At 35.4% G+C, this 22167-nt stretch overlaps 1 protein-coding gene across 1 annotated transcript in view; it reads left to right on the top strand.

The window, feature by feature from the left end:
* Window positions 1-15690: 15690 nt before the first annotated feature.
* The window catches only part of LOC104586209 (ran-binding protein M homolog), a 47037-nt gene continuing 40560 nt past the window's right edge, over window positions 15691-22167 (top strand). The window contains exons 1-4 of the mRNA XM_010243370.3: window positions 15691-16518; window positions 19358-19504; window positions 19758-19844; window positions 20148-20193. Coding sequence (XP_010241672.1) covers window positions 16172-16518; window positions 19358-19504; window positions 19758-19844; window positions 20148-20193 — 627 coding nt within the window. The 5' untranslated portion in view covers window positions 15691-16171. The remainder of the gene's footprint in view (window positions 16519-19357; window positions 19505-19757; window positions 19845-20147; window positions 20194-22167) is intronic.

Below are 22167 nucleotides of genomic sequence, written 5' to 3'. Positions count from 1 at the left end.
TGGGATCCCAATTGGTAAGGGCCGCATGAAAGCAGAAGAATTTGATGAGATTGTGCAGAAAGTGGCAGCAAAAATTTTGGGCTGGAAAGGAAAAATAATTTCAGCCGGAGGTAAGTTGGTCCGAATTACACATGTGATAAGCCTATATTTGTACATATTTTCATACCTCTAAATTCATGATTTTGGGTAATAATGTTTTTGGAATTAGCATGATATTACACTAATTATGATGAAATTGCCTTGCAAGACGATTTGGAGCTTAATTGTGCAATTTTAAGGAGGATTTCGATTTAATTGATCAAGGTAATCATAGAGGAAGGACCATGCAGCAATGATTCTCAATGATGTAGCCATGAAGGAGAGAATCCATTGAAATCGGATTTGATATGTATGCACAAAAGTCAGGAAATTTTCTGTTTTGATATAGTTCCCGTATTTTAGGCATAATTTTCTGCCTACAACTCGGATTGAGGTGATTCAAACGGATAATTAAATCTAAGAGATAGGGCTACAAATCTTGTGTTTATCACTCAAAGTAATTCCACCGGAAAACAAGTTCAATTTGAGCTTCATGTTTCGGGTCTGCCAGTTGGCAGTGCAGAACATATAGGAATTCAATTGAGATAAAGACTAAGAGACCTAATTTGTGTTGAATTAGGAGTATGCATTGAGAAGAAATTGAGGGGAGGCTGCACTATAAAAAGGACCATAGACTCAAAGCAAGGGGGCACATCCTTAGAGAGAATTCAGTAGAGAAGAGAAGAGGAAGCAGTCTCAGCACATCAGAAGAGAAGAGGAAGCAGTTTCAGCATGCCAGAGAAGGAGAGGAAGAATCCAAATTCAAGAGGGAGAAAAGCTTAGTTGCTGCACTTGTCTTCTACCTTCAAAGGCTAAAGTTTTCTTGTTATTCTATTCAATCTTTGATGTGTTCTTGCTGTGTTTCCCCTTTAATTTTCTTGAATATGTTGAATTTAATGATGTCTAGCTAAATTCTCTTAGCTAAGGTTTAGATGGATTTTGATCTTAAGATTATATAGTTATTTGTTTAATTCAATTCAAGGCCTTTATTATTTGCACGAGGAATTTTTATAGCTATGCTTAATGGTTTAAAAGAATTGGCCAATTTTTTAGTGATTTGATGATTCATGCATGACTGACCAAGGGACTGTTATGAATTAGATCCCTAGGCAATAAAAATCGCATGATAGACTATGATATCGAAAGATGATTAGCTCATGTGTGGGAGTCAAGGAAGCTTACTGAGTCAAATCCCCTTCTACGATTAGAGGTTTCCAAATAAATTAATGCTTATTTTTCCTTTTGACAACCACTTAGAAATTTGATGGTAGAGTTGGATTAATATGACTTGAGAAAGCTTATTAATTAATTTAGGCAAATCCACCATCACATGCAAGTAACTTTAATATACCTTAGGGTAATTTCGGTATTGAGTTGGATTAAATAGATAATTATATAACCTTGATTTAATGAAATCTAAACCCTAGCTGCATTCATCCATCAATTTAGTTTTTATTAAGTTCTTGGATTTGCATTTATTCATTCAATTGATTCACAAGTTCAACTTAGGTTAGTTTAAAATTGATTTGGTATTGTGATCTAGTCTCTGTGGGATCAACACTTTTCTCATCATTATACGCACATTTGACTAAGGTACACTTGCCTGAATTAACTGTGAATAAATCACACACAACATGTTTTGAGCAGTATTCCGATATACTTGATGTCGGCAGTTGCAACTCCCAAGAAGGTTATCAAGCGCCTGGGTTAGTTGATGAAAGGATTCCTTTAGTCTAATTCGGAGACAAGTAGTCATCACCATTGGATAGCTTGGAGGAAAATTGTGAGACCTTTTTCTAAAGGTGGGTTGCACATTAAAAGCCTATCTAATGTCCAAAAAGCACTCAGGTTGAAAGTTTTATGGCGAGTGTTGTTTCAAAATTCTTTGTGGGCTGAATTTTTTAGAGCCAAGGTGCTGAATGGTGATCACTTCTATACAGTCATCCCTCCGTGCTAGAGGGGAAGGCGAGAATATGAAAAATTGGGAAAAGAGACAAGCAGGAGGGTGGGAAAAGGTTGTATTTGTCGGGGTCAGTCAATCTAATCTTTAGCGATGGTTTTCAATAACTGCCGCTAAAGACTTAGAATTTCTATAGCATCCCCCCACCCATGTGCCAACTAAAGAGCTGCCACTAATACTACTGTAGTGAATCCTTGGATGGTAATGTATGTGAGATAGGAAGCGAATTCATGAAAGACCCTACCAAATCAATTGTCCCTTTACAAGAGCATGTTCGTAATTAGATGTCCTCTCCAACTACCTTGGGCCTAGAGGCCCTTTCTCTTGAGGTTTGTTAAGCTGTAATTCTCGAACTAGGGGGTCAATGCTTTCTACCCTGTGTCTCAATCCTAAAAGCAGTTTTTGTACTACATTGGTCCAAATGAAGTGAAAATCCTTTTGTTGAACTATGAATGGCTTGATCCCCCTCAAAAGGGTACGTAGGCAGCCTCGGTTCTTAGCTTGAGCCCAACCACTTTTTTTGAAAAATCTCCTTTTTGTCCAATTCCCATATTTATTCCTCATTTTCATCTTTTAGGAACTTGAATCCATCTCACCAGCCTATGACTTTGACCTTGAGTTAGACTTTGCTCTCATGGGGATAGAGGAGGAACCTCTTGAGGAGGAGATCCCTCAAAAATATCATTGATCAGGTTGAATGGCAAGAGATTAAAAGACCATAAATTGACTTAGAAGAAATTAATCTTGAAACTGATAATGATCCAAAATTGGTAAAAATTGGGAGCCATTTAATCCCATAACAGAAACTTGACATAATAGAATTGTTAAAAGAATTTAGGGATGTGTTTGCATGGTCCTACAAAGACATGCCAGGATTGGACACCAACTTGGTGGTACATAAGATTCCCATATATCCCAATGCAAAGCTAGTAAAGTAAAAGCTTATGAAGCTCCATCCAAAGTGGTCTTTGAAAATTCAAGAAGAAGTCAATAAGCAATTTGAAGCGGGATTTCTAGAAGTGGCAACCTACCCTGAATGGTTAGCCAACATTGTACCAATACCTAAAAAGGATGGGAAGGTTAGGATGTGCGTGGATTTCTGGGATTTAAACAGAGCTAGTCCCAAGGACGATTTTCCCTTACCAAACATTGACATTCTTGTTGATGACACGGTCGGATACGAAATGTTCTCATTTATGGATAAATTTTTGGGATATAACCAGACCAAAATGGTAGAGGAGGACAAAGAAAAGATGGCCTTCATAGCACCATGGGGAACCTTACGCTACAAGGTCATGCCGTTTAGGCTTAAGAATGCTGGGGCAACTTATCAGAGAGCAATGCCAGTGCTCTTTCATGACATGATACATAAAGAATTGGAGGTATACATGGATGACATAATTGCCAAGTCCAAGAAGGAAGAGAATCATTTAAAGGACCTCCAGAAGCCCTTTGAAAGACTCAGGAAATTCCACCTTAGGTTAAATCCCCATAAATGCATATCTAGGGCATCATCAAGAAAGCTATTGGGCTTTATTGTTAATCAAAAAGGGATTCAGATTGACCCTGCTAAGGTCAAAGCCATTGTTGATATGCTTCCTCCCCAAATAGAAAATGAAGTCAGAAGTTTTTTGGGAAAATTGCAGTATATCTGTAGATTCATAGCATAACTCATACCAATATGCGAGCCAATTTTCAAGTTGCTAAGGAAGAATACCCCGGTGAAATGGAATGGACTATCAAGAAGCATTTGACAAAATTAAGAAGTACTTGACCAACCTACCAATATTAGCTCCCCCTAGGCCTGGGGAACCCTTGCTTATGTATTTGTCAATACAAGAAGATTCTGTTGTATGCATACTGGGGCAACATGATGAGATAGGTAAAAAGGAAAGAGTCATTTACTACCTAAGTTGGAAATTCTATGACTATGAGACAAGGTACACCATGCTAGAAAAAACATGTCTAGCCCTTGTTTGGGCCTATCAGAAGCTACGCCATTACCTGTTAGCTCATTCAGTATTGCTCATTTCTAGAATGGACCCCACCAAGTATTTGTTCGAGAGACCAGTAGTTACTAGTCGAGTCTCCCATTGGATCATGCTTATTTTTGAATATGACATCAAGTATGTGACCCAAAAGGCAACCAAAGGGCAAGCCATTGCAGACCATTTAGCTGATAACCCCACCTCAGAGTATGAGGCAATCCTAACAAGTTTCCCAAATGAAACCATTTGGAAATACAAGTGGGGAAAAGTGGAAGGCATACTTTGATGGAGCATCAAAACAAAGTGAATGGGGAGCGGGAATGGTCGTGGATGTGGAGCGGGAATGGTCCTTGTGGACCCTTAAGGCACTCACTTTTCTTTATCTATCTGTCTGGACTTTCCCAACACCAATAATAAATGTGAATGGGAAGCATGCCTAAGAGCAGTTAGAATGGCACTAGACTGGGGCATCGATGAATTGGAAATTTATGGGGACTCTTTCTTGGTCATTAGTCAAGCTAAGAGTGACTGGGAATTACAGGATGAACGATTAGCATTGTATCATAACTGTTTCAAGGAGTTGATCAAAAAGTTTAAGTGCATTTCCTTCAATTACTTGCCTATACAAGATAACTGCTTTGCGGATGCTTTAGCCTCCCTTGGTTCAGCCATGCGTTTACCTCCCAACATGGCAGTAGAACCAATTAATTTAAATTGGGATAATAAGTCTGCCTACATGAGTAGCATACTAGCAATCACAATAGAAGATGAGGAGTTAAATGGTAAACCATGGTTCTATGGAGCACCAAGTATTTCTAGAAGGGGCAGATCCCAAGGTGAGAAGAACTATAACCAAGCTAGTAGGGCATTTCATCATAGTAAGAGGGATATTGTATCAAAAGTCCCCAAGATTACTTTGTTTGAGATGTTTAGATGAAGAATAAGCGTAAAGAAAGATGGAAGAGGTACATGGTGGCATATGCGGCCCTCACATGAATGGGCATATGTTGGCCAAAAAGTTGCTCCAAATGAGATTTTATTGGATGACAATGGATGGGGATTATTGTCGACATGTGCAAAAATGTCATGCTTGTTAAGTCTTTGATCGAAAGATAAGTGCACCTCCCTCAGAGCTATATTGTTTCACTATACCTTGGCCTTTCTCAATATGGGGAATTGATATGGTCGGTCCACTGCAACTTGCAACAAATGGGCATAAGGTCATCTTAGTCACCATTGATTATTTCACTAAGTGGGTAGAAGCAATGTCCATAGCCCACCCAATAATGACCAAGACAGTTTAATTCATCAAGACCAACATCATTGCTAGATACATAGCACCTTGCGAGATCATCTCAAATAATGGAAAGAATTTCATTGGAAAGGAAGTCACTGCCCTTTGTAATTATTTCAAGATTAAGCAGTTATGTTCATCCCCTAATCGACCTCAATTGAATGAAACAGTAGAAGCTGCAAACAAGAACATTGAAAAAATTATGAAGAAAATGTCTCTTACCTACAAGTCTTGGCAGGACATGTTACCATATGCTCTCTTGTCTTACAACGTGTCAGTCAGGACATCAACTAGGGCAACATCATATTCTTTAGTGTATGGCATGGAGGCAGTCCTACCAGTAGAAGTGGAAGTGCCATCTTTACGTGTGATATTAGAGTCAAAGATCCCAGAGACAAATTGGGCCCAAGCACGTTATAAGCAGTTAGCATTCTTAGATGAAGGATGACTAAGAGCTATGGCCCATACTCAAGCCTATCAAAGGTGAACGACACGTGCATTCAACAAAGGGTATGGCCCCGAGACATGCAACCGGGTGAATTAGTGCTTAGAAGAACCATTCTAAATCAACCAGAGACAAGGGGCGAATTCACTTCCACCTATGAAGGCCCTTACATTATTAAAAAGAGGTTATCTAGAAGAGCACTAATACTCAGCAGAATGGATGATGAAGACCTCCCAAAGCCAGTCAACTTAGATCAAGGGAAAATGTACTATGCTTAAATTGTAATCCATTCCATGTATCAATTTTTATCAATGAAATGAATGTAGACTATCTTTGGTCATTTTTTGTTGCCTTTTCTTTTGTCCAGTGCATTTATAATAATTCACTAATTAGACAGTTGAGCTTTGTGACATTTTCCTCGAATGTCCTAATATTTGGATACTAGCAGTCCTACAAGGTATTGCAAAATAAATGAAAAAGAGAAAAAAAAGAGGAAGAAAAAGAAAATAAGAAAGAAAAAAGAAAGAAAAAATGAAGAAAAGGGGAAAATTAACAAGGTTTTAAGAATTTTAGCTTCCTGGGCCAAGTTGTGATAGTATCCCACATACTCTTGAGCCTTAGCCACATTTCGTCCTACTACTAAACCTCCCTAATCAAAGATAAAAATAGGAACGCAGAATTGGATGACAAAGAAAGCATCTCCCCCATCCCCTTGTGGCAATGATGGGGGAAGGAGTGAACGGAGAGAAAGGGCAGAGTGAAAACCTGAAAGGGCGCTCTGAGTAAAAGTATCAAGTTGTGGCAAGATCCAATTTCGCCGACTCGGATGAAAACCAGTAATGGCTCCAGTGCACAACGATTAGGCGACACCCAGGCTTGGTGAAAACTCAAATCAGGGCACTAAGGGAAAAAAAGGGTAAAAAAAGAAAAAGAAAAAAAAAAGAGGAGTCCAGCTTATCAGTAGGTCGGGGAATCCTATCAATAATAGGTTTTGTCCTCTATTCGTATGAGTGCAAAGTCTTCTCCTTTAATTCTCTAAGAACCTTATTTTAGTGTTTGGCACACCTCCTAATTTCAAGAATTACAACGGGACTAAAGTTAGACCAAGATTATATAAGGGCTCATGACTGGACAAAGTTAACCTTAACCTTGCCCCTCTTCTAAGGTTATGCACCTGCAACTTTCTTCCAAAAAAAATCAAATACCATGATCAAAGATCAAAAATATCAAATTCAGCAAAAGTTATCAATTATCAAATATCAAATCAATATCAAATCATCAAATATCAAAATCAATCATCAAATCATCAAATATTAAAATCAAATCATCAAATTCCTCAAATATCAAAATTATCAAATCATCAATTCACCAAATATCAAATCAAAAGTCAAATATCAAATATCAAAATCAAATCATCAAATTCATCAAATGTCAAAATTATCAAATCATCGAATAATCAAATATCAAATATCAAATATCAAAATCAAGTTATCAAATTCATCAAATCTCAAAATTATCAAATCATCAAATAATCAAATATCAAAATCAATTCATCAAATATCAAATCGAAATGAAATCATCAAATATCAAAATATCAAAATCAAATTATCAAATATCAAAATCAATTCATCAATCAAAATCAAATCATCAAATCATCAAATCATCAAATTCATCAAATATCGAAGTCATCAAATCATCATATATCAAAATATCAAAATATCAAAATCAAATATCAAATTTATCAAATCATCAAATATCAAATATCAAATATCAAATATCAAATATCAAATCAAAATTGAACCCTCAAATATCAAAATTAACAAATCATCAGATCGTCAAATATCAAATATCAAATCAAGATCAAATCATCAAATATCAAAGTCATCGAATATTAAACTTCAAATATCAAATTATCAAATCATAAAAAATCCAATAACAAATTCAACAAACATCAAATCAAAATCAAACATCAAATTCATCAAATATCAAATATCAAATATCAAACATGAAAAATAAAAAATATATATATATCAAATTCATTAAATTATCAAACACCAAAATACCAAATATCAAAAATCAAAATCAAATAATCAAATTCATCTAGGTTATCGAATAACAAATTCATCAAATATCCAAGCGATCAAGTTTGAAATTATTAAATCAAATTCATTAAATAACAAACCTCGAAATTATCAAATTAAAATGATCAACAGAAGTTACCAAATATAAAAAATCGAGTTAAATCAAGAATAAGACTCATCAAATACAAAAATTCATTAGATGATAAAATTCAAAATCACGTATCCCAAAGTCACAAATATTCAAATCAAATTTAAAAATTATCAAATCTAGTCAACATATATCAAAATTATCAATGACTTATTCTGGGATGACACCACTTTACTGTTTGTGTGATGGTTGCATTTACCCGCTAAGGCCAAGGATGGTACCATGCCCTCTAAGCGAGGGTATTGCACTATATCAACTTTGACCTTGATCAAAATTCTAGCAGCTAAATCTCCTCCCCTAACCTCTTCTCCCTCACAAAGACCTTTAGATGCTTCTTTTTTGTCTTTGTTGTTCAGCAGCTCGCTACCTCCAACAAAGAGGGGCAACTGTTAGCACCCAATTTTTGTTTGGTCCCTTCTTTGACCTAACTCCTACATTCCGGATGCCCAACCAGACCACACCAATCACTTTAAAACATGCCTAAACCCTAAGAAACCAAATTTTAGCCCAAATGCCCATAAATCCATCGTTAAATCTACTTGATTCCCTTTTAATGGTCTTGATTATGCCCCGTCATCAGGCCTGATCCCCAATCAAAATCCATCACGTGAAACAAAATTCTCAAACAACCAATTACGCAAAACTTCAACCCTAAGTTCCTAGATTTAGCCAATCATCCATTAGAGATCCCATTTCAACACATATAACACTATGACACTCCTTGAACCTAGAACTCGTGATCTGTACATACCTAACACAATCAAACCCTTCCAACAGCCTTATAATCCCAAACTATATCTACCCACCAAATTTTATCCCAAAATTCCCTCATTTGACCTAACATCAAGCTTTGAATATGTTTTAGCGAATCTTATTGATGAAAAGCTCACATGTCACAAACCTCCATCATCCAAGCCTTATTTGACCAATCAGACCCCACCACCATGTTCAGATACCCAAAAAATCCCAGCACGTCAAATTTTAACACTAAACACCTCCATCTAACCATTGAAAAAGCAAGGTTCCATTCCGGACCCTCTCATTGATTGAAAAACCATAAGCTAAAAACATGATGTGAACTAAATTAGTCAATCCACACCTCTATCAAAGATCCATCACTTCCATTAGATCAATATGTTTGAAAATGCCTACCCACCAAATTTCATTCTAAAATTCCCCCGTTTGACCCTTCATCAAACAAAGATTTTATTTCAACAAATCTTATTGATCCAAACTTGTCAGCCATAGATCTTAGTCTTCCCAAGCCTGTTTGTCCGATCAAACCTCACCACTGTGTTTAGAGACCAAAAAAAACCCCAACACACCAAATTTCATTACCAGATTCATTTGTTTGACCGTTAAATCAAAGAGATACCTTTTTAATGCACCCAATTGAATCGCCACATCCGCTGTCTAGCCTAGGATCTTAAGTGGGTGGGGACTGACGTCAGATCCTTACTTAACCCCATTAAAATACCTAGAGCAATTATTTTGAGCCTAATTAGGCTTAAAAAGCCAAAAATACCAAATAAGCCCCCACTTAAAACCAATAAAGGACAAAACCACTTTTTAAATCTCATCAAATTTACGTTTTTTACCACTGTCAACCCCAAATACAGGGCTGCAACGTATGCTATGCCCCAATCTCTCATTGGACGCACGAAACCCATGAGAAACTACACAAAATCAAGAAGATTTGTTGCACAAAGAAGGAAGGGTCAATTGCAAGCCCCCTTCTCTCAAAATCCTTGCCTATTTCGATGAAAAAACTCTGCTGAGCTAGAGACACTGTAGCTGGATGAGTTTTACACCCATCTCCCTCCATTTTCTCTATAAATAGAGGCTCAGCTCGAGCTTAAGGAAGGAGGAGAGCTTTCCTATAACACACCTAGCTTGCTCGAAATCCTGGAATTCTTGAAGCTAAACTCAAGTTTCATCTCCTGTTCTCTAGACTCAACACCAAAAACGCCGAGCCTAGCTCCTACGTTGTTCAAGTTTTGTTTGAAGTCCTTTCAGCTGTTGGAAAGCTTGTTTCAAGGTCGTACGTGAGAGGTAAGCCTCTCATTCCACCATCTCTATTTTGAATTTAGTTTCAAGTTGCTTAAAGCCCTGAAATCCTAGGAAATTTGCATTCCTAGCTTCCTTCAGATTAAGAAAAAGAGGTAGAGAGGCAAGGGTCTTAGGGAAAACAGTACCTAAGACCCGATAACATCACCTCAAATCAATTATGGGCGAAGTTGGGAACGTTTTCACCGGATTTTAGAATCTTTGAGCAATCCTATTTGTTTGTGTTTTGCCAAAGTTTGAGCCTAAATTACTCCAATAGTGGGCTGCTATAGCAGCTTGGAGAAGAGTGCCTAACACCTTCCCTCTCCCAATCCTTTAAACCCAAGGCCTTTCGGTTCAGTACCTTTCCTTGGCCGAGAATGGAGTCACTATCAAGGCCAGTGAACTGTTTCCCAAACTCGAAAGTGAGGGCCCATTTCCTCTAAAAAATGGGTGGCGACTCTAACTCTTTGAGCCGGCCAAGAGCTTCCCAAAGCTCACAAGGGAGTCCAAATGAACGAATACTGTTGGGTGTCTTCAATTTTTTGGTTTTTGTTTTCTTCCAGCCTGGTTGAACCAGTTAATGGGTACTTAACGTTACGGCAACGAGGGAGTCTTGAAGGGGTGACGTGCACGCCTCTTATTGGAGGGTTCACACGCCCCGTGAACCCAGGGGTCCATTGAATTCAAACTCCTGACATTGTGCATATTTGAATAAGTTTGTATTGGTGTAATAGATGGCACCCATATAAGTGCATGGGTTCCACTAGAAGAGAAAATACCATATAGGGGAAGAAAGTTACAATACACCACATATGTATTAGTAGTGTGTTCATTTGATATTGCTAATCGCTTAGTTCTAGAATGACATGAAGTTGGATACGAGTAGATGTTGGCCGAAAACATCTCTCATTCACTTGGACATCATGTTTGACTATACACTAAACATTACCGTGATATTATAATATTATGCATTGTTATCCCTAATTATATACATGATTTATAATCAATATTTGGTGTTAATGTTATACTATTAAATTAATATTAGGGATGGTTGGTCATGTGCGTACACCAATGTGTTCATGTGGCAAAGGGTCGATGGAATTTGTTATGACAAGAACAAATGCCAATTATGAACAATGATTTTTTTGCTACCGAAAATGAGATAACCATGTTAATTCCTCTTTTTGGGTAGATGAATTTAACGAAAATGATGCCATGTGTAGATTATGTTTTTAATGAAAACGATGCCAATTGGATGCCATGTGTAGATTATACACTTCGTCACCAATATGTGGACCATCATGAAACCAAGAGGCATATTCATTTATGCAAAGAAGATATTGCCATATTGTTCTACGTCACTCTCCTACTATGTTTAAATCCTAGTAGTGAACTTGTGATACCATTTTAGAGATGTTAGTAAAAGCATACTTAATATAGATTATTGATGGTGAAACAAAATTTTAGATTTTAAACTTGGAAGAAACTATTCGTATTTAACTTGTAAACCTACATGTATCTTATTATATCGATTGTTGGCTATATGTTGTTAATTGGCAACTGAGCAATGTTTGATCGTAGTTATCTTTAATATTTTAAATCATAGTTAATTAATTTTATTTTATTATTAGTTATTATTGACGATGGGTGATTTGGTCCTCTAGTGATATCATGACACTTGACACTATAGAACCGTCAATTGGCATCTCGGTACCATGCAAGCAGACCTTGGACACCTCGCACCTGTCTCAACCTCCTCAACCCCACCTTGATAGGATGACCTACGAACAACCTAGGAGATGTTATGTCAATGTGAAGAGGCACTCTGCCTCCGTCGACCTAGCCTAGATCTAGTTATCAACCTGCCCAATGTAACGGGCAACTTCCTTCTTGAGCAGGTTACCGTCTTTGAATCCCTTGGGATCATGATGACATGATGACGGAGCCAACCTTGCTCCCTCCCGCTTCTAATGAGACTAGATAAGCATTATCAGCTTACGAGGAATCCGTCTCTAGGAGTGGAACTACCTTCGAATTAGATGGGATAGTGATCTCGGACATGCTTCATGGAGCTCACGGTAATTAGCCTATATAAAGGCGTCATCTTCCTTAGAGAAGGTACGTGCGATTTAGCTCTCAAATTCTACTAACTTTCTCACTTCCTAAGCTATTAATCAATTCACTAACTTAAGCATCAAAGTGCCCACCCTGGGTATAGCAACATGGATACTCTGACACTATTCTTTGCAACTCAACCAGGCAACCTCATCAACCCGGTGTTTGAGTTGTTTGCCAATAGGGAGCTACTACATCGCGCAACATCAATTATTGTATTAGTCCTTTTATGTATTTGTTTTATATTTTTATATTATTTTTTAAATTTATTTTTAGTATTATTAATTTTTAATTACTATTTTATTAATAATAATATTAATGTTTCAATTTTCAAATTTTTATATTTTATATTTTTTAATTATATTACTTTATCACATATTAAATTTATTCAAATGATTGATTTGCGTTTTGCTTAAAAACGCCAAGAAAATAGTATTCTTGATTGACGATGTAGATTACCTACATTGTGTATATGAGATACACAAAATCAAAATACATGGTGTGGCCTGAACTACAGATTGCAAAACACTTATGTAAGTGTGGTGTTATTCAGGCTACCAATTTTTTATCACAACATAGAATGCTTATTCTACTATGGTATGGTGTGGTTAAGAACACACCACCCAATTTCTCAACCACACTCCAAAACAAACCCTTAATCTCTTAAGAATCATTGTATATATTTTGCAAATAATTATTTCAAAATCATATTATAAAATCCTACAACAAGGACTAATTATTTCAACATAAGCAATTAGTTCTTTTAAAATCATATTATAAAACACATGATAAAACTAATTCTTTCAATATATAAAACTAATTCTTTCAAATAAAAAAATCAAAAAATATGACAATCAAACTATTTTTTTAAACAAGTTTCAAAGTCCCATGACAAAATAAGACAAACAACTATCTTTTTAAAACCCGGGTTGCAAAATCATGTGATAAAAGTTAAAGATTAAATGCATATAGATTATAATCATTTCAGATTTGCACTTCACATTTAATTAAAAAATAAGTAAGTAGCCACATTATGTTCTCATCCTTAGCTTAGAACAAATCAGATTGCTAAGGAAACAAAACAACCTTTCTATGAGATCATAAACTTCATCCTACTACATGGACATGATAGAATATTGAGAAAATAAATAATCTATTTGTCATTTTCAATTCTTATTTCAATGGTTAACTCAATTCAATTCACACTCCCTAACTTTCACTTATTTAAGAGACAATCTGAGGTGACATTATGGTGTACACTAAATGGCAACCAATGAAGATAGGAAGAGAAATTTTATTCAAGTATTTGATTTAACCATGTAATGATCTCTTTAAATGATCAGCTTTTGTATCATAATCATCAAGTGAATGACATTTGTAAGCATACAAAAAACTAGTCATCCAATGAAAGCAAATGCCATATCATGATAATTAGTACCATGCAATAAAATTGATGTTTAATGTTCTCCTTTTGGACAAAATAAAATAGAAATTTAAAAGGGAAACTGGAGAAATAGACTAACATTGTAGAAGCTACAATTACAAATGTGATTCAAATTTAATTGCCACCTGGCACTTGATTTGCATAAATTCCATTTATTAGTTAAAATTACAACATGTAACCCAAAACCCCAAGCATACAATGAAACTAAATCAAAGAAACAAAAACCTAAGTCTGAATTTTAAATTACAAATCCAATAGTAATAAAGATCATAAATAAACAACAAAACTAATAACAAAGTCATAATATTAACAAAACTAAAAAAAAAAAAAACATCTTAACATACATCAAATTCTGGTCATCATGAACCATAAATGCTAATTATCATTTGATTTAACCTAAAGGAGGAGAGATTGAGAGAGTAACTGATGGGGGCTGACCTACCTATAAACCCCGAAACAACATTTGATTAAACCTACAACAAACAAATTTTACAAAAATTAATAAACTATTAGAAAGTAATGGAGAGAAGAAAAAAGATTAATACCAAAAACCTAGTATTTTTCAAGCAAAACTTTGCAAAAATAGGTAAAAAAACACAAAGAGAGGTATACAATTCCATTTGAATTCATTTAATTGGGAACAAGGAGACATTATTATGAGGGCTTCATTTTTTTCTTTGCTAGTGGCAAAAATGGAAGAGCAAGAGGTATAATGGCACTGTGGGTTACAACAGAGTAGTCCAGATTAGTTGAACAAGATAATTGTTCAATTGGCTATGGAACAAATCATAATATCCCACACTAGTAATAAATTCATTGGCTCCACTATAAAAGGTGTTTTATTACTGGTGCAGAACATTATCATTGGTTCCACAACCTGCTAAACAGCCATTTCTCGCAACCGAGCACTAAGAGAGAAAAAGGTTGAAAAGTAGCAAGCTAGTGATTTCTTGATGCAAAACTAAACAATGTATTTTGCTTTATAAAAGTCAGGCTTGTGAGAATTAATTCAAGCCAAATATTTTATTAGTCAATTAGAATTGAACTCAAATCAAGTTAAATTAAAGCTCAATTTGATTACGTCCCAATCATATAATTGGGGAGTTTTTTGGAGTTTACTTTGGTTTTTATCAAAAGGTTGTTTATAACTATAATATTAGGATAATTATAATTGAATCTCTTCACAAAAAACTTCAATGTATGATGTGTACGTTCATGAAAGAACTTTGGCTGTCCACGTTCTGGTGCTTTTCACAAGTTGCCATTGCAATATGTCAAAGGCTTTTGAATTCATGGTTTTGGCACGCGTTAATCTTGTTGCAGCAAAAGTGGATAGTCTCTTATAATTCATTTCATGGTTTTCAAAATCGGACTGGACCGGACGGTAGGACCGGAAAAATCGGGAACTGGTCAGGTTTTATTTTACCCCCAGAATTATTATTTTGCCAAAAATCGTTAAATTGTTGACTTGGGCGGTTGAACTGTTTGAACTGTCCAATAGTTTTGATCATTTTTTATTTTTTTTTGTCAGAACAGGCCATTTATTTGATTTGAATGGTTGAACTGTTTGACCCGGGAACTAAACCCTTGACCGGTTCATTATCTGATTCAGTTTTAAAAACATTGATTGATTCACGTAAAACTTAAGTGGTGTTTGGTATTGAAGCAGTTGTTCAAGTTTGTTTAAACAATCAGGAGAAAAGCTAAATTTGACATAAATTCCCAAGTTTTATTGTTTATTTCTGTTTATTCCCGTCTCAAAACACATAAACATTATTAAATCAATAAATTCTACGTAAGAAAGCTGCTTTTCGTAACAAGAAACTTGAAAAAACGATTTTCAAAAAATGTGAATTACAACCAATTTGCTCCAATACCAAACACCTTCTTGAGTATGCACTATTAACGTGTCACGCAGGTAGAGCTCTGTGGACAGGCACGGGCTTTTCGAACGTTTGATTTAATACAAGCCTCTGGGCCTAGGCCAGGCATAAGAAGCCAGCGCAAGCCCAACCAACCGAAACTTGGGTTGGATTGGGTTTGGCCAGCTGGGTTCTTCCTGTTCAATTCGGCCCAAATCCATGTTTCATAATCGCACCATTTTTTAATTCGTTTCAAGATTCTTCTCTTCTCTCGCCGCTCGCTTCAGCAACAAGAAAAGTCGTAAATTTTTTCCTTCGTTTCCTTCTCAGTCCCGGAAATCCTTTCCTCTGCAAATTGAACATTTTTATTGGAGTTTATGCTAATTTCTCTTCCACAATTCGATCTATGCAGAGAGTTTTCTGATGAGGGTTTCTTCCACGCAAATGTCCGCTTAGTCACAGCCGTGAATTTAGGGTTTTTGATCCACTTCACACTCAGAACAGACCTGAAGTGCAATCCCTGTGAATCGGTTATATTCATCGAGGAGAATTTAGAGTCCTAGTACTGTACATATTTCAAATTCTATTCCGAGTTTCTGTATCCTTTCAATTGAAATTGGTTTGAAGTTAAGAGTACGGGAGAGGAACAGTTGAGATTGTGATACTGGAGAGAAGTAATAGGAGGAAGAGATTGGTGTTCTATTCAAATGGTAAATAATCAAGATTCGGGTGGTTGCTGTATTGATCTCTCTCAGTTCGGAGCGGGTCGAGGTGGTGATGACATAGACATGGAGGACGAAGAGGAGGTTCCCAGGTATCTGAATACTATAAATAGTTCCGGTGGGTTTCTGATGGTGTCTACGGATAAGCTCTCTGTTCAGTATACCAATGTTAATTTGCACGGGCACGACGTCGGTGTGGTACAGGCGAATTGCCCGGCACCAGTGAGAAGGGTTGTTTATTATTTCGAGATTTTTGTAAAGAATGCTGGGGCGAAGGGACAGATTGCAATTGGTTTTACCACTGAGCAATTTAAGATGCGAAGACAACCCGGGTGAGCATTTCACTCGTCTCTTGAAGTTTCTATATATTTTTCTTTGCCTTTTTTTTTGTGTTTAATGTCATGATCCTCAAATAAGAATTTTCTCTATTTCTATGATGTAATTAATAGGTCTACTGATATTTTTTTAGAGAAGTTGCTTACTTGACATATTTGTTGAAAGTTGAGAAAAGAAGTTGACAGTTAAGACAAAAAATGATTAAACATGTTGCAGCTCCTAGCGGAGATAAGATGGTTTGTGTATAATTATATATTATTGTTATTATTATTATTATTACTACTATTATTATTGTTTCTTTTTTCTTTGCATGCTTTACATATATTATTATTATTATTATTATTATTATTATTATTATTATCCATAGTAACCAACCATCAAGTAGAATGTCCCCCCTTGATCTATATGTCCCCAATACATTGTGTTTCTTGTAACCCCCTGTTTTTTCAACCCATCTGCTTTTCATTTCTGCTCCAGTTAAGTCCTCCTATACGAATAGGACCAGAGTAGAGAAGCAATATATTCCCCAAATGATTTCTGATCACTCCTACACCTGATGGACTTGGATTGCCCAAGCAGCTATCATCAATGTTCAATTTAAAAATTAAATGTCTGTAGTGTTCACCAGTTCACTTGTACTATTGGCTTACTTGGGGCAGATTCAACAACCTCTTTCCAATTTCTTATAATATCATCAGTTGTATAAGAGTCAAATAACTCTAATGTTTGTCCCAATGTGCCGCTTGATGGAGATATTGTCAATGGTTAACTTTTTTTTGAAGAGTAAAGGAAAACTTTCATTAAAATAAAATAAAGAAACATTACAGACCGATTGGTTGTCAAGATGACACACCAAAACATCTAATACAACTAATCAAACTGAAAATGAATCCCCATTACAAGGTTGCAAATCAAGAACATTCCAGAAGTTCTCTAGCAAATCAGATATATTAATTGGTCGAAATCTGGAAGGACCAAAACCCATTCTATTACAAGTTTACCCACTGCTTCTACAATTAATTCAATGCTCTTCAATTTATTCTCAAATAATCTTCTCTTCTTCTCATTCCTCTCAAATGGGTCATGATGTCAGTTAAATAATGAAAGTTTTAATATAGAAAAAAATACAAAATAGCAAGGTTCCAACCAGCTGGTTGGTAAGGTCTCCTGCTGGTCGTAGTGGAGACTTGGGACTGAATCCCGCTTGCACCTGGGTTGGGGGATGGGCTACCCCCCATTGTGCAGCCCTTCAAATGAAATAAAAAATAAAAAACTAAAAAAATTGGGCATGCCTATGCTATTTTATATTAATCATGGGTCAAATGTGTCAACCTTTGATATCATAAATAATAAAAATCTAAAAACAGATTAAAACACAAATAAATGAAAAGATACATAAATTTTGCAAAAAACATTTGGGCACATCTCTAATATTGTATATTCATCATATCAAACAAAAATAATTGTGATAAATAAGAATTATTTTTATACATATAGAAATATGAAAAATTGTAGAAAAACTGAAAACATCTATATCTATCTATATCTATATCTATACTACAATTAAAAGTACGAATGAGTTTATGGAATTTTTTGACTAAAGTACCCCCCCTATTTTTAAGTTTAGTCCTCTCCGATTATGTGATCATAAAATGTAATTTGAACTACTAATTTTCATCTGTTTGAATTCTTTCTTACAAAGTCTTATTTTTAAGGAATAAATCCCATTCTATCTCATTAAATCTTATATTTAAGGTATTTTTCTCACCAATAAATTGTTTTGATTAGATCCTTATCCAATACTTTTGACAATATAATTACCCATGTTTTTTAAAACTGATAAAAAATGAAACTGTTCTTCTTGACCATAAGCATTCAACTATCCTGGTCAAATGGGTCAACCCATGATGTCATAATTGAATAATAAAAATAAAAAGATAAAACATAAAAAAATATGAAAAAAATACATATATATTTATATATATATATATAAATTCATCATATTAAACAAAAAATAAGCGTGGTAAATAATAATTATTTTCATACACGTAAGAATACAAAACTATTTTGGCATTATTAATATCATCATCTTCTAAAATTGTCATGTGCACATTTGCTAGTACATTAAAATTTACAAGACAACAAGAGCATCCCAAGATGACAGGACCCAATAAACCCATCCTTGCACACCCTGCCTAGCAAGAAAATCTGCTAATGAATTGGCTAACATTGATTAATAAATTTTTTGTTCATTTATCAAAAGAAAAAAAGGCTAACATTTAAACCCATTGACTGAGATGTTCACTTTTAGTGGCAAGCTTATCAAGAAAATAGAGGCAAGGTTACCAGTCACAAAAGCATAAACAAGCCAGCAAAGTGATGGTTTTGGTGAAGCTTCTGCACCTTTTTTGTTTTTTTTTTTTTGTTTCTCATCAATGAAATTTTACAGAAATAATTAGGGTAGGGAAAAGAACCAGTGATATTTGTGCATGTGGAACTCTAACTTCTCTTTTCTTTTTTGACTTTTACAAATTAAGCAGAAAGATGAAAAATGAAATTGCTAGTAGATAAGCCTCAAAGAAAACAAAAAAGAAAATGATATTAAGATAAGCATGGTGTTGCTCTTGATTTTGTGTGGATTTTAGTGCTAGTACTTTGGTATTTCTTGGACTATTATCTTGTTTTCTGTAGGCAATTGTACTTCGGGTTTCCTAAATGTTATTAATACTCACTATATATGCCTGTTTTCTTTTGTTAGGATCATTTCATGATGATTAGTCAGATCTTATTTGTTATGATAACACTGTACAATAATCTCTGCCTTTCATATGACAGTTGGGAAGCAAGCAGTTATGGATATCATGGAGATGATGGTCTACTTTACCGTGGACAAGGAAAAGGAGAAGCTTTTGGTCCTACCTTTACATCCGGTGATACAATTGGCGGTGGCATTAACTATGCCTCACAAGAGTTATTTTTCACGTACAATTGCTGCCTATTGTGTTAAACTGTAGTTGTTTCTTTGCTGTTATTATAATGGTGTGTCTAGTTTCTATAGATAATTATTTCATGTCAACTTGGTTGAGTTGTTAGATCTAATTTTGATGGTCCCTAATCAATCTCTAGTCTTTGGTAGCTGGATTTAATTTTCTCGTTCATAGCATTACTAGTTTTATTTTTCTGTTAATTCAAAATGATTCTTATGGATTCAAATGCTGCTAATGTTGATGCACAGCAAAAATGGAAAACTGGTCGGAACAGTGTATAAGGATGTGAAAGGTCCCTTGTTTCCTACTGTTGCTGTCCATAGCCAAAATGAAGAGTATGCCCCACCTTCTTTAGAATGTAACTATGTTCTTATTTTTCTTCTGTAATCATGATACACCTGTTATTAAGGAAATATTAGAAACAGTGGAGGCAGTTTTTTTTCCTGATCAGTAACATTGCAGTCATTATGTGATAAGAATTGGTTTATGTGAGTTTTCATTTGAAATGCTCCTTGAACATGATGAATTTGTACACCGTTGGATACTGATTTCAATGTCACAGATTTCTTTGCAATATTTTGAAATTCAAAGTCTCTGGTCCAGTACTTATATGTGTATATATGGTGCTAATTTGTCAGGGTAAATGTCAACTTTGGGCAGCAGCCATTTGTTTTTGATATTGAGGTAGGCGATAACTATCTTTCATTTTAGTCCTGATTCTCAGTTATAGCAACTTATTAGCCATCTTCTTTTATTTATTTTTATTGTTCTTAAGCATATTTTGTATACAGTGTTTAAAGCAGTCACTTAGAATCTTTTCAAGGCTGAACAAATACATATGGAGCTAGTGCACCTTCTTCTCTGTATGGAATAATTGTGCCATTTTTTTGTTCTGGATTCTAATACAAGCTACACTTATTTTGAGTTTTTTTTTTTTTTTTTTTTAATTTCTTCATTGGTAGTTCTACCTAAATTATTCAATCTTTGAATTTGGAGGTCTTCTGCACTTGAACGGTTATTTGATCTTAACCTCTTTCCTCCTTCTTACATGATTAATAAAAAATAGTTGATTTTTTTTCCCTTGGTTTCATTAGTATTTGTTTTCCAGTTACATCCAGTGTACATTCAAGAGAGACAAATTATGGATCAGATCCTCATTGCAATGAACATGTCCATGAAATGGTTAGATCTGGAAACAAAGGCTTTACATGCAAATTAGATTTGGAGAAGCCTTATGATAATATTGATCGGTCTTTCTAGGATTAGGTGCTTGGACTAGGTGTAGATCTTGGATTAGGGTCTGCCTTAGGACAAAAAACATTACTTCATCTTAATTAATTATTTGGCCAAAGACTTATTTCTTGCTATGTGAGGCCTTTAGCAAGGAGATCCAGTGTCATCCTTATTGTTCAATTTGGTGGTTGATGTGTTCAGTAGGCTCACCTTCAAAGATAAGGTGGATTTAATTAGGTGTTTTTGAGGGTGGTCTTAGATAAGAAGCCATTACTTGGTGTAATGGTAAAAGCTTGGGCTGACAAGTGTGACAACATAGGTTCAAATTTGTACTAAAAAATGCCAATTGTTAGGTCTGTATCAAGTCCACCCCTTGCAAAACCCTAGATAGATGGGACCAACATTGGGTATTGGTCTTTCAGAGCATGCTCAGAGAGAATGCCTATTTCCCACCTCCTACTTGCTGATGAGATTATTATCTTTAGCCAGAATTGGGGTGAACAAGGAATGCTAAATCTTGTAGCACCAATTCCGTGTTTTGAAAAGGTTTTAAATTCGAAAATCAATCTTGACAAACATGGCAGGGTTAAAATAAGGGAATGAGTCAATTTTATTGTTGGGATATACTATACCTTAGGTTGTTCAATCTCTTCTTGGCCAATGAATTATTTGGGACTTCCTTTAGAAGCAAACCCTAGATCTTTATACCTTTAGGGTCTTATTCTTGAGAGAGATGAAAAGATTAGCCTCTTGGAAATGAAAACATGTCTCTTTGGAGGAGGGTAACACTTGCTAACTCACACTCTCCAATTTTCCATGTATCTTTTCTTTTGTTTTTTAGTCTCAATATAGGTGATTAGTATCATTTGAATATAAACTTGAGAGGTTTCCTTTGGGAGTGGGTAATTTGCATAAAGTTCTTTTGATCCAATGGGAGATGATGTGAATGAATGAATAGGGAGAAGGTGGTCTTGGGCTGGGTAGATTAGCTTTAAGGTAGTGGTTTAAAAGGTGTGTCCAGGCACACCTAGGCCCAGGTGCAGCACCTTTCAAAGGGTGCTTACCTAGTGCGCCTTGCATCTTAGCGTAGGCATGTGCCTTGGTTAAAATTTGTGTTTTTTTACCTGTTTCTTTAAGCATGGTGGTTCTGCCCCTAGACCCCCCAAAAATGCACCTTGAGGCAAGCCCAAACATGTCCATGCTAGTCTTTTTACTGATGTTGTTCATTCGTCGTTATTAATACAAGACATTTTTTGAAATTAAAAACAATCTTTTATGTATGAATTAAGAATTCAAGACCCAAGCATAGACATGTTTGGGCTTACCTCAAGGGGCTCAGTACAAAGTGGCTTGTAGAATTAAGGTAACGCACTTAAAAGAAATAAAAAGATTGAAAGTATTTCATTAATATAAACAAGAATATAC

The sequence above is a fragment of the Nelumbo nucifera genome, chromosome 5, assembly GCF_055504915.1.
Source record: "Nelumbo nucifera cultivar China Antique chromosome 5, China Antique-T2T, whole genome shotgun sequence".
In the NCBI taxonomy this organism is placed as follows: domain Eukaryota; kingdom Viridiplantae; phylum Streptophyta; class Magnoliopsida; order Proteales; family Nelumbonaceae; genus Nelumbo; species Nelumbo nucifera.
This window is presented reverse-complemented; position numbering and strand designations above follow the sequence as displayed.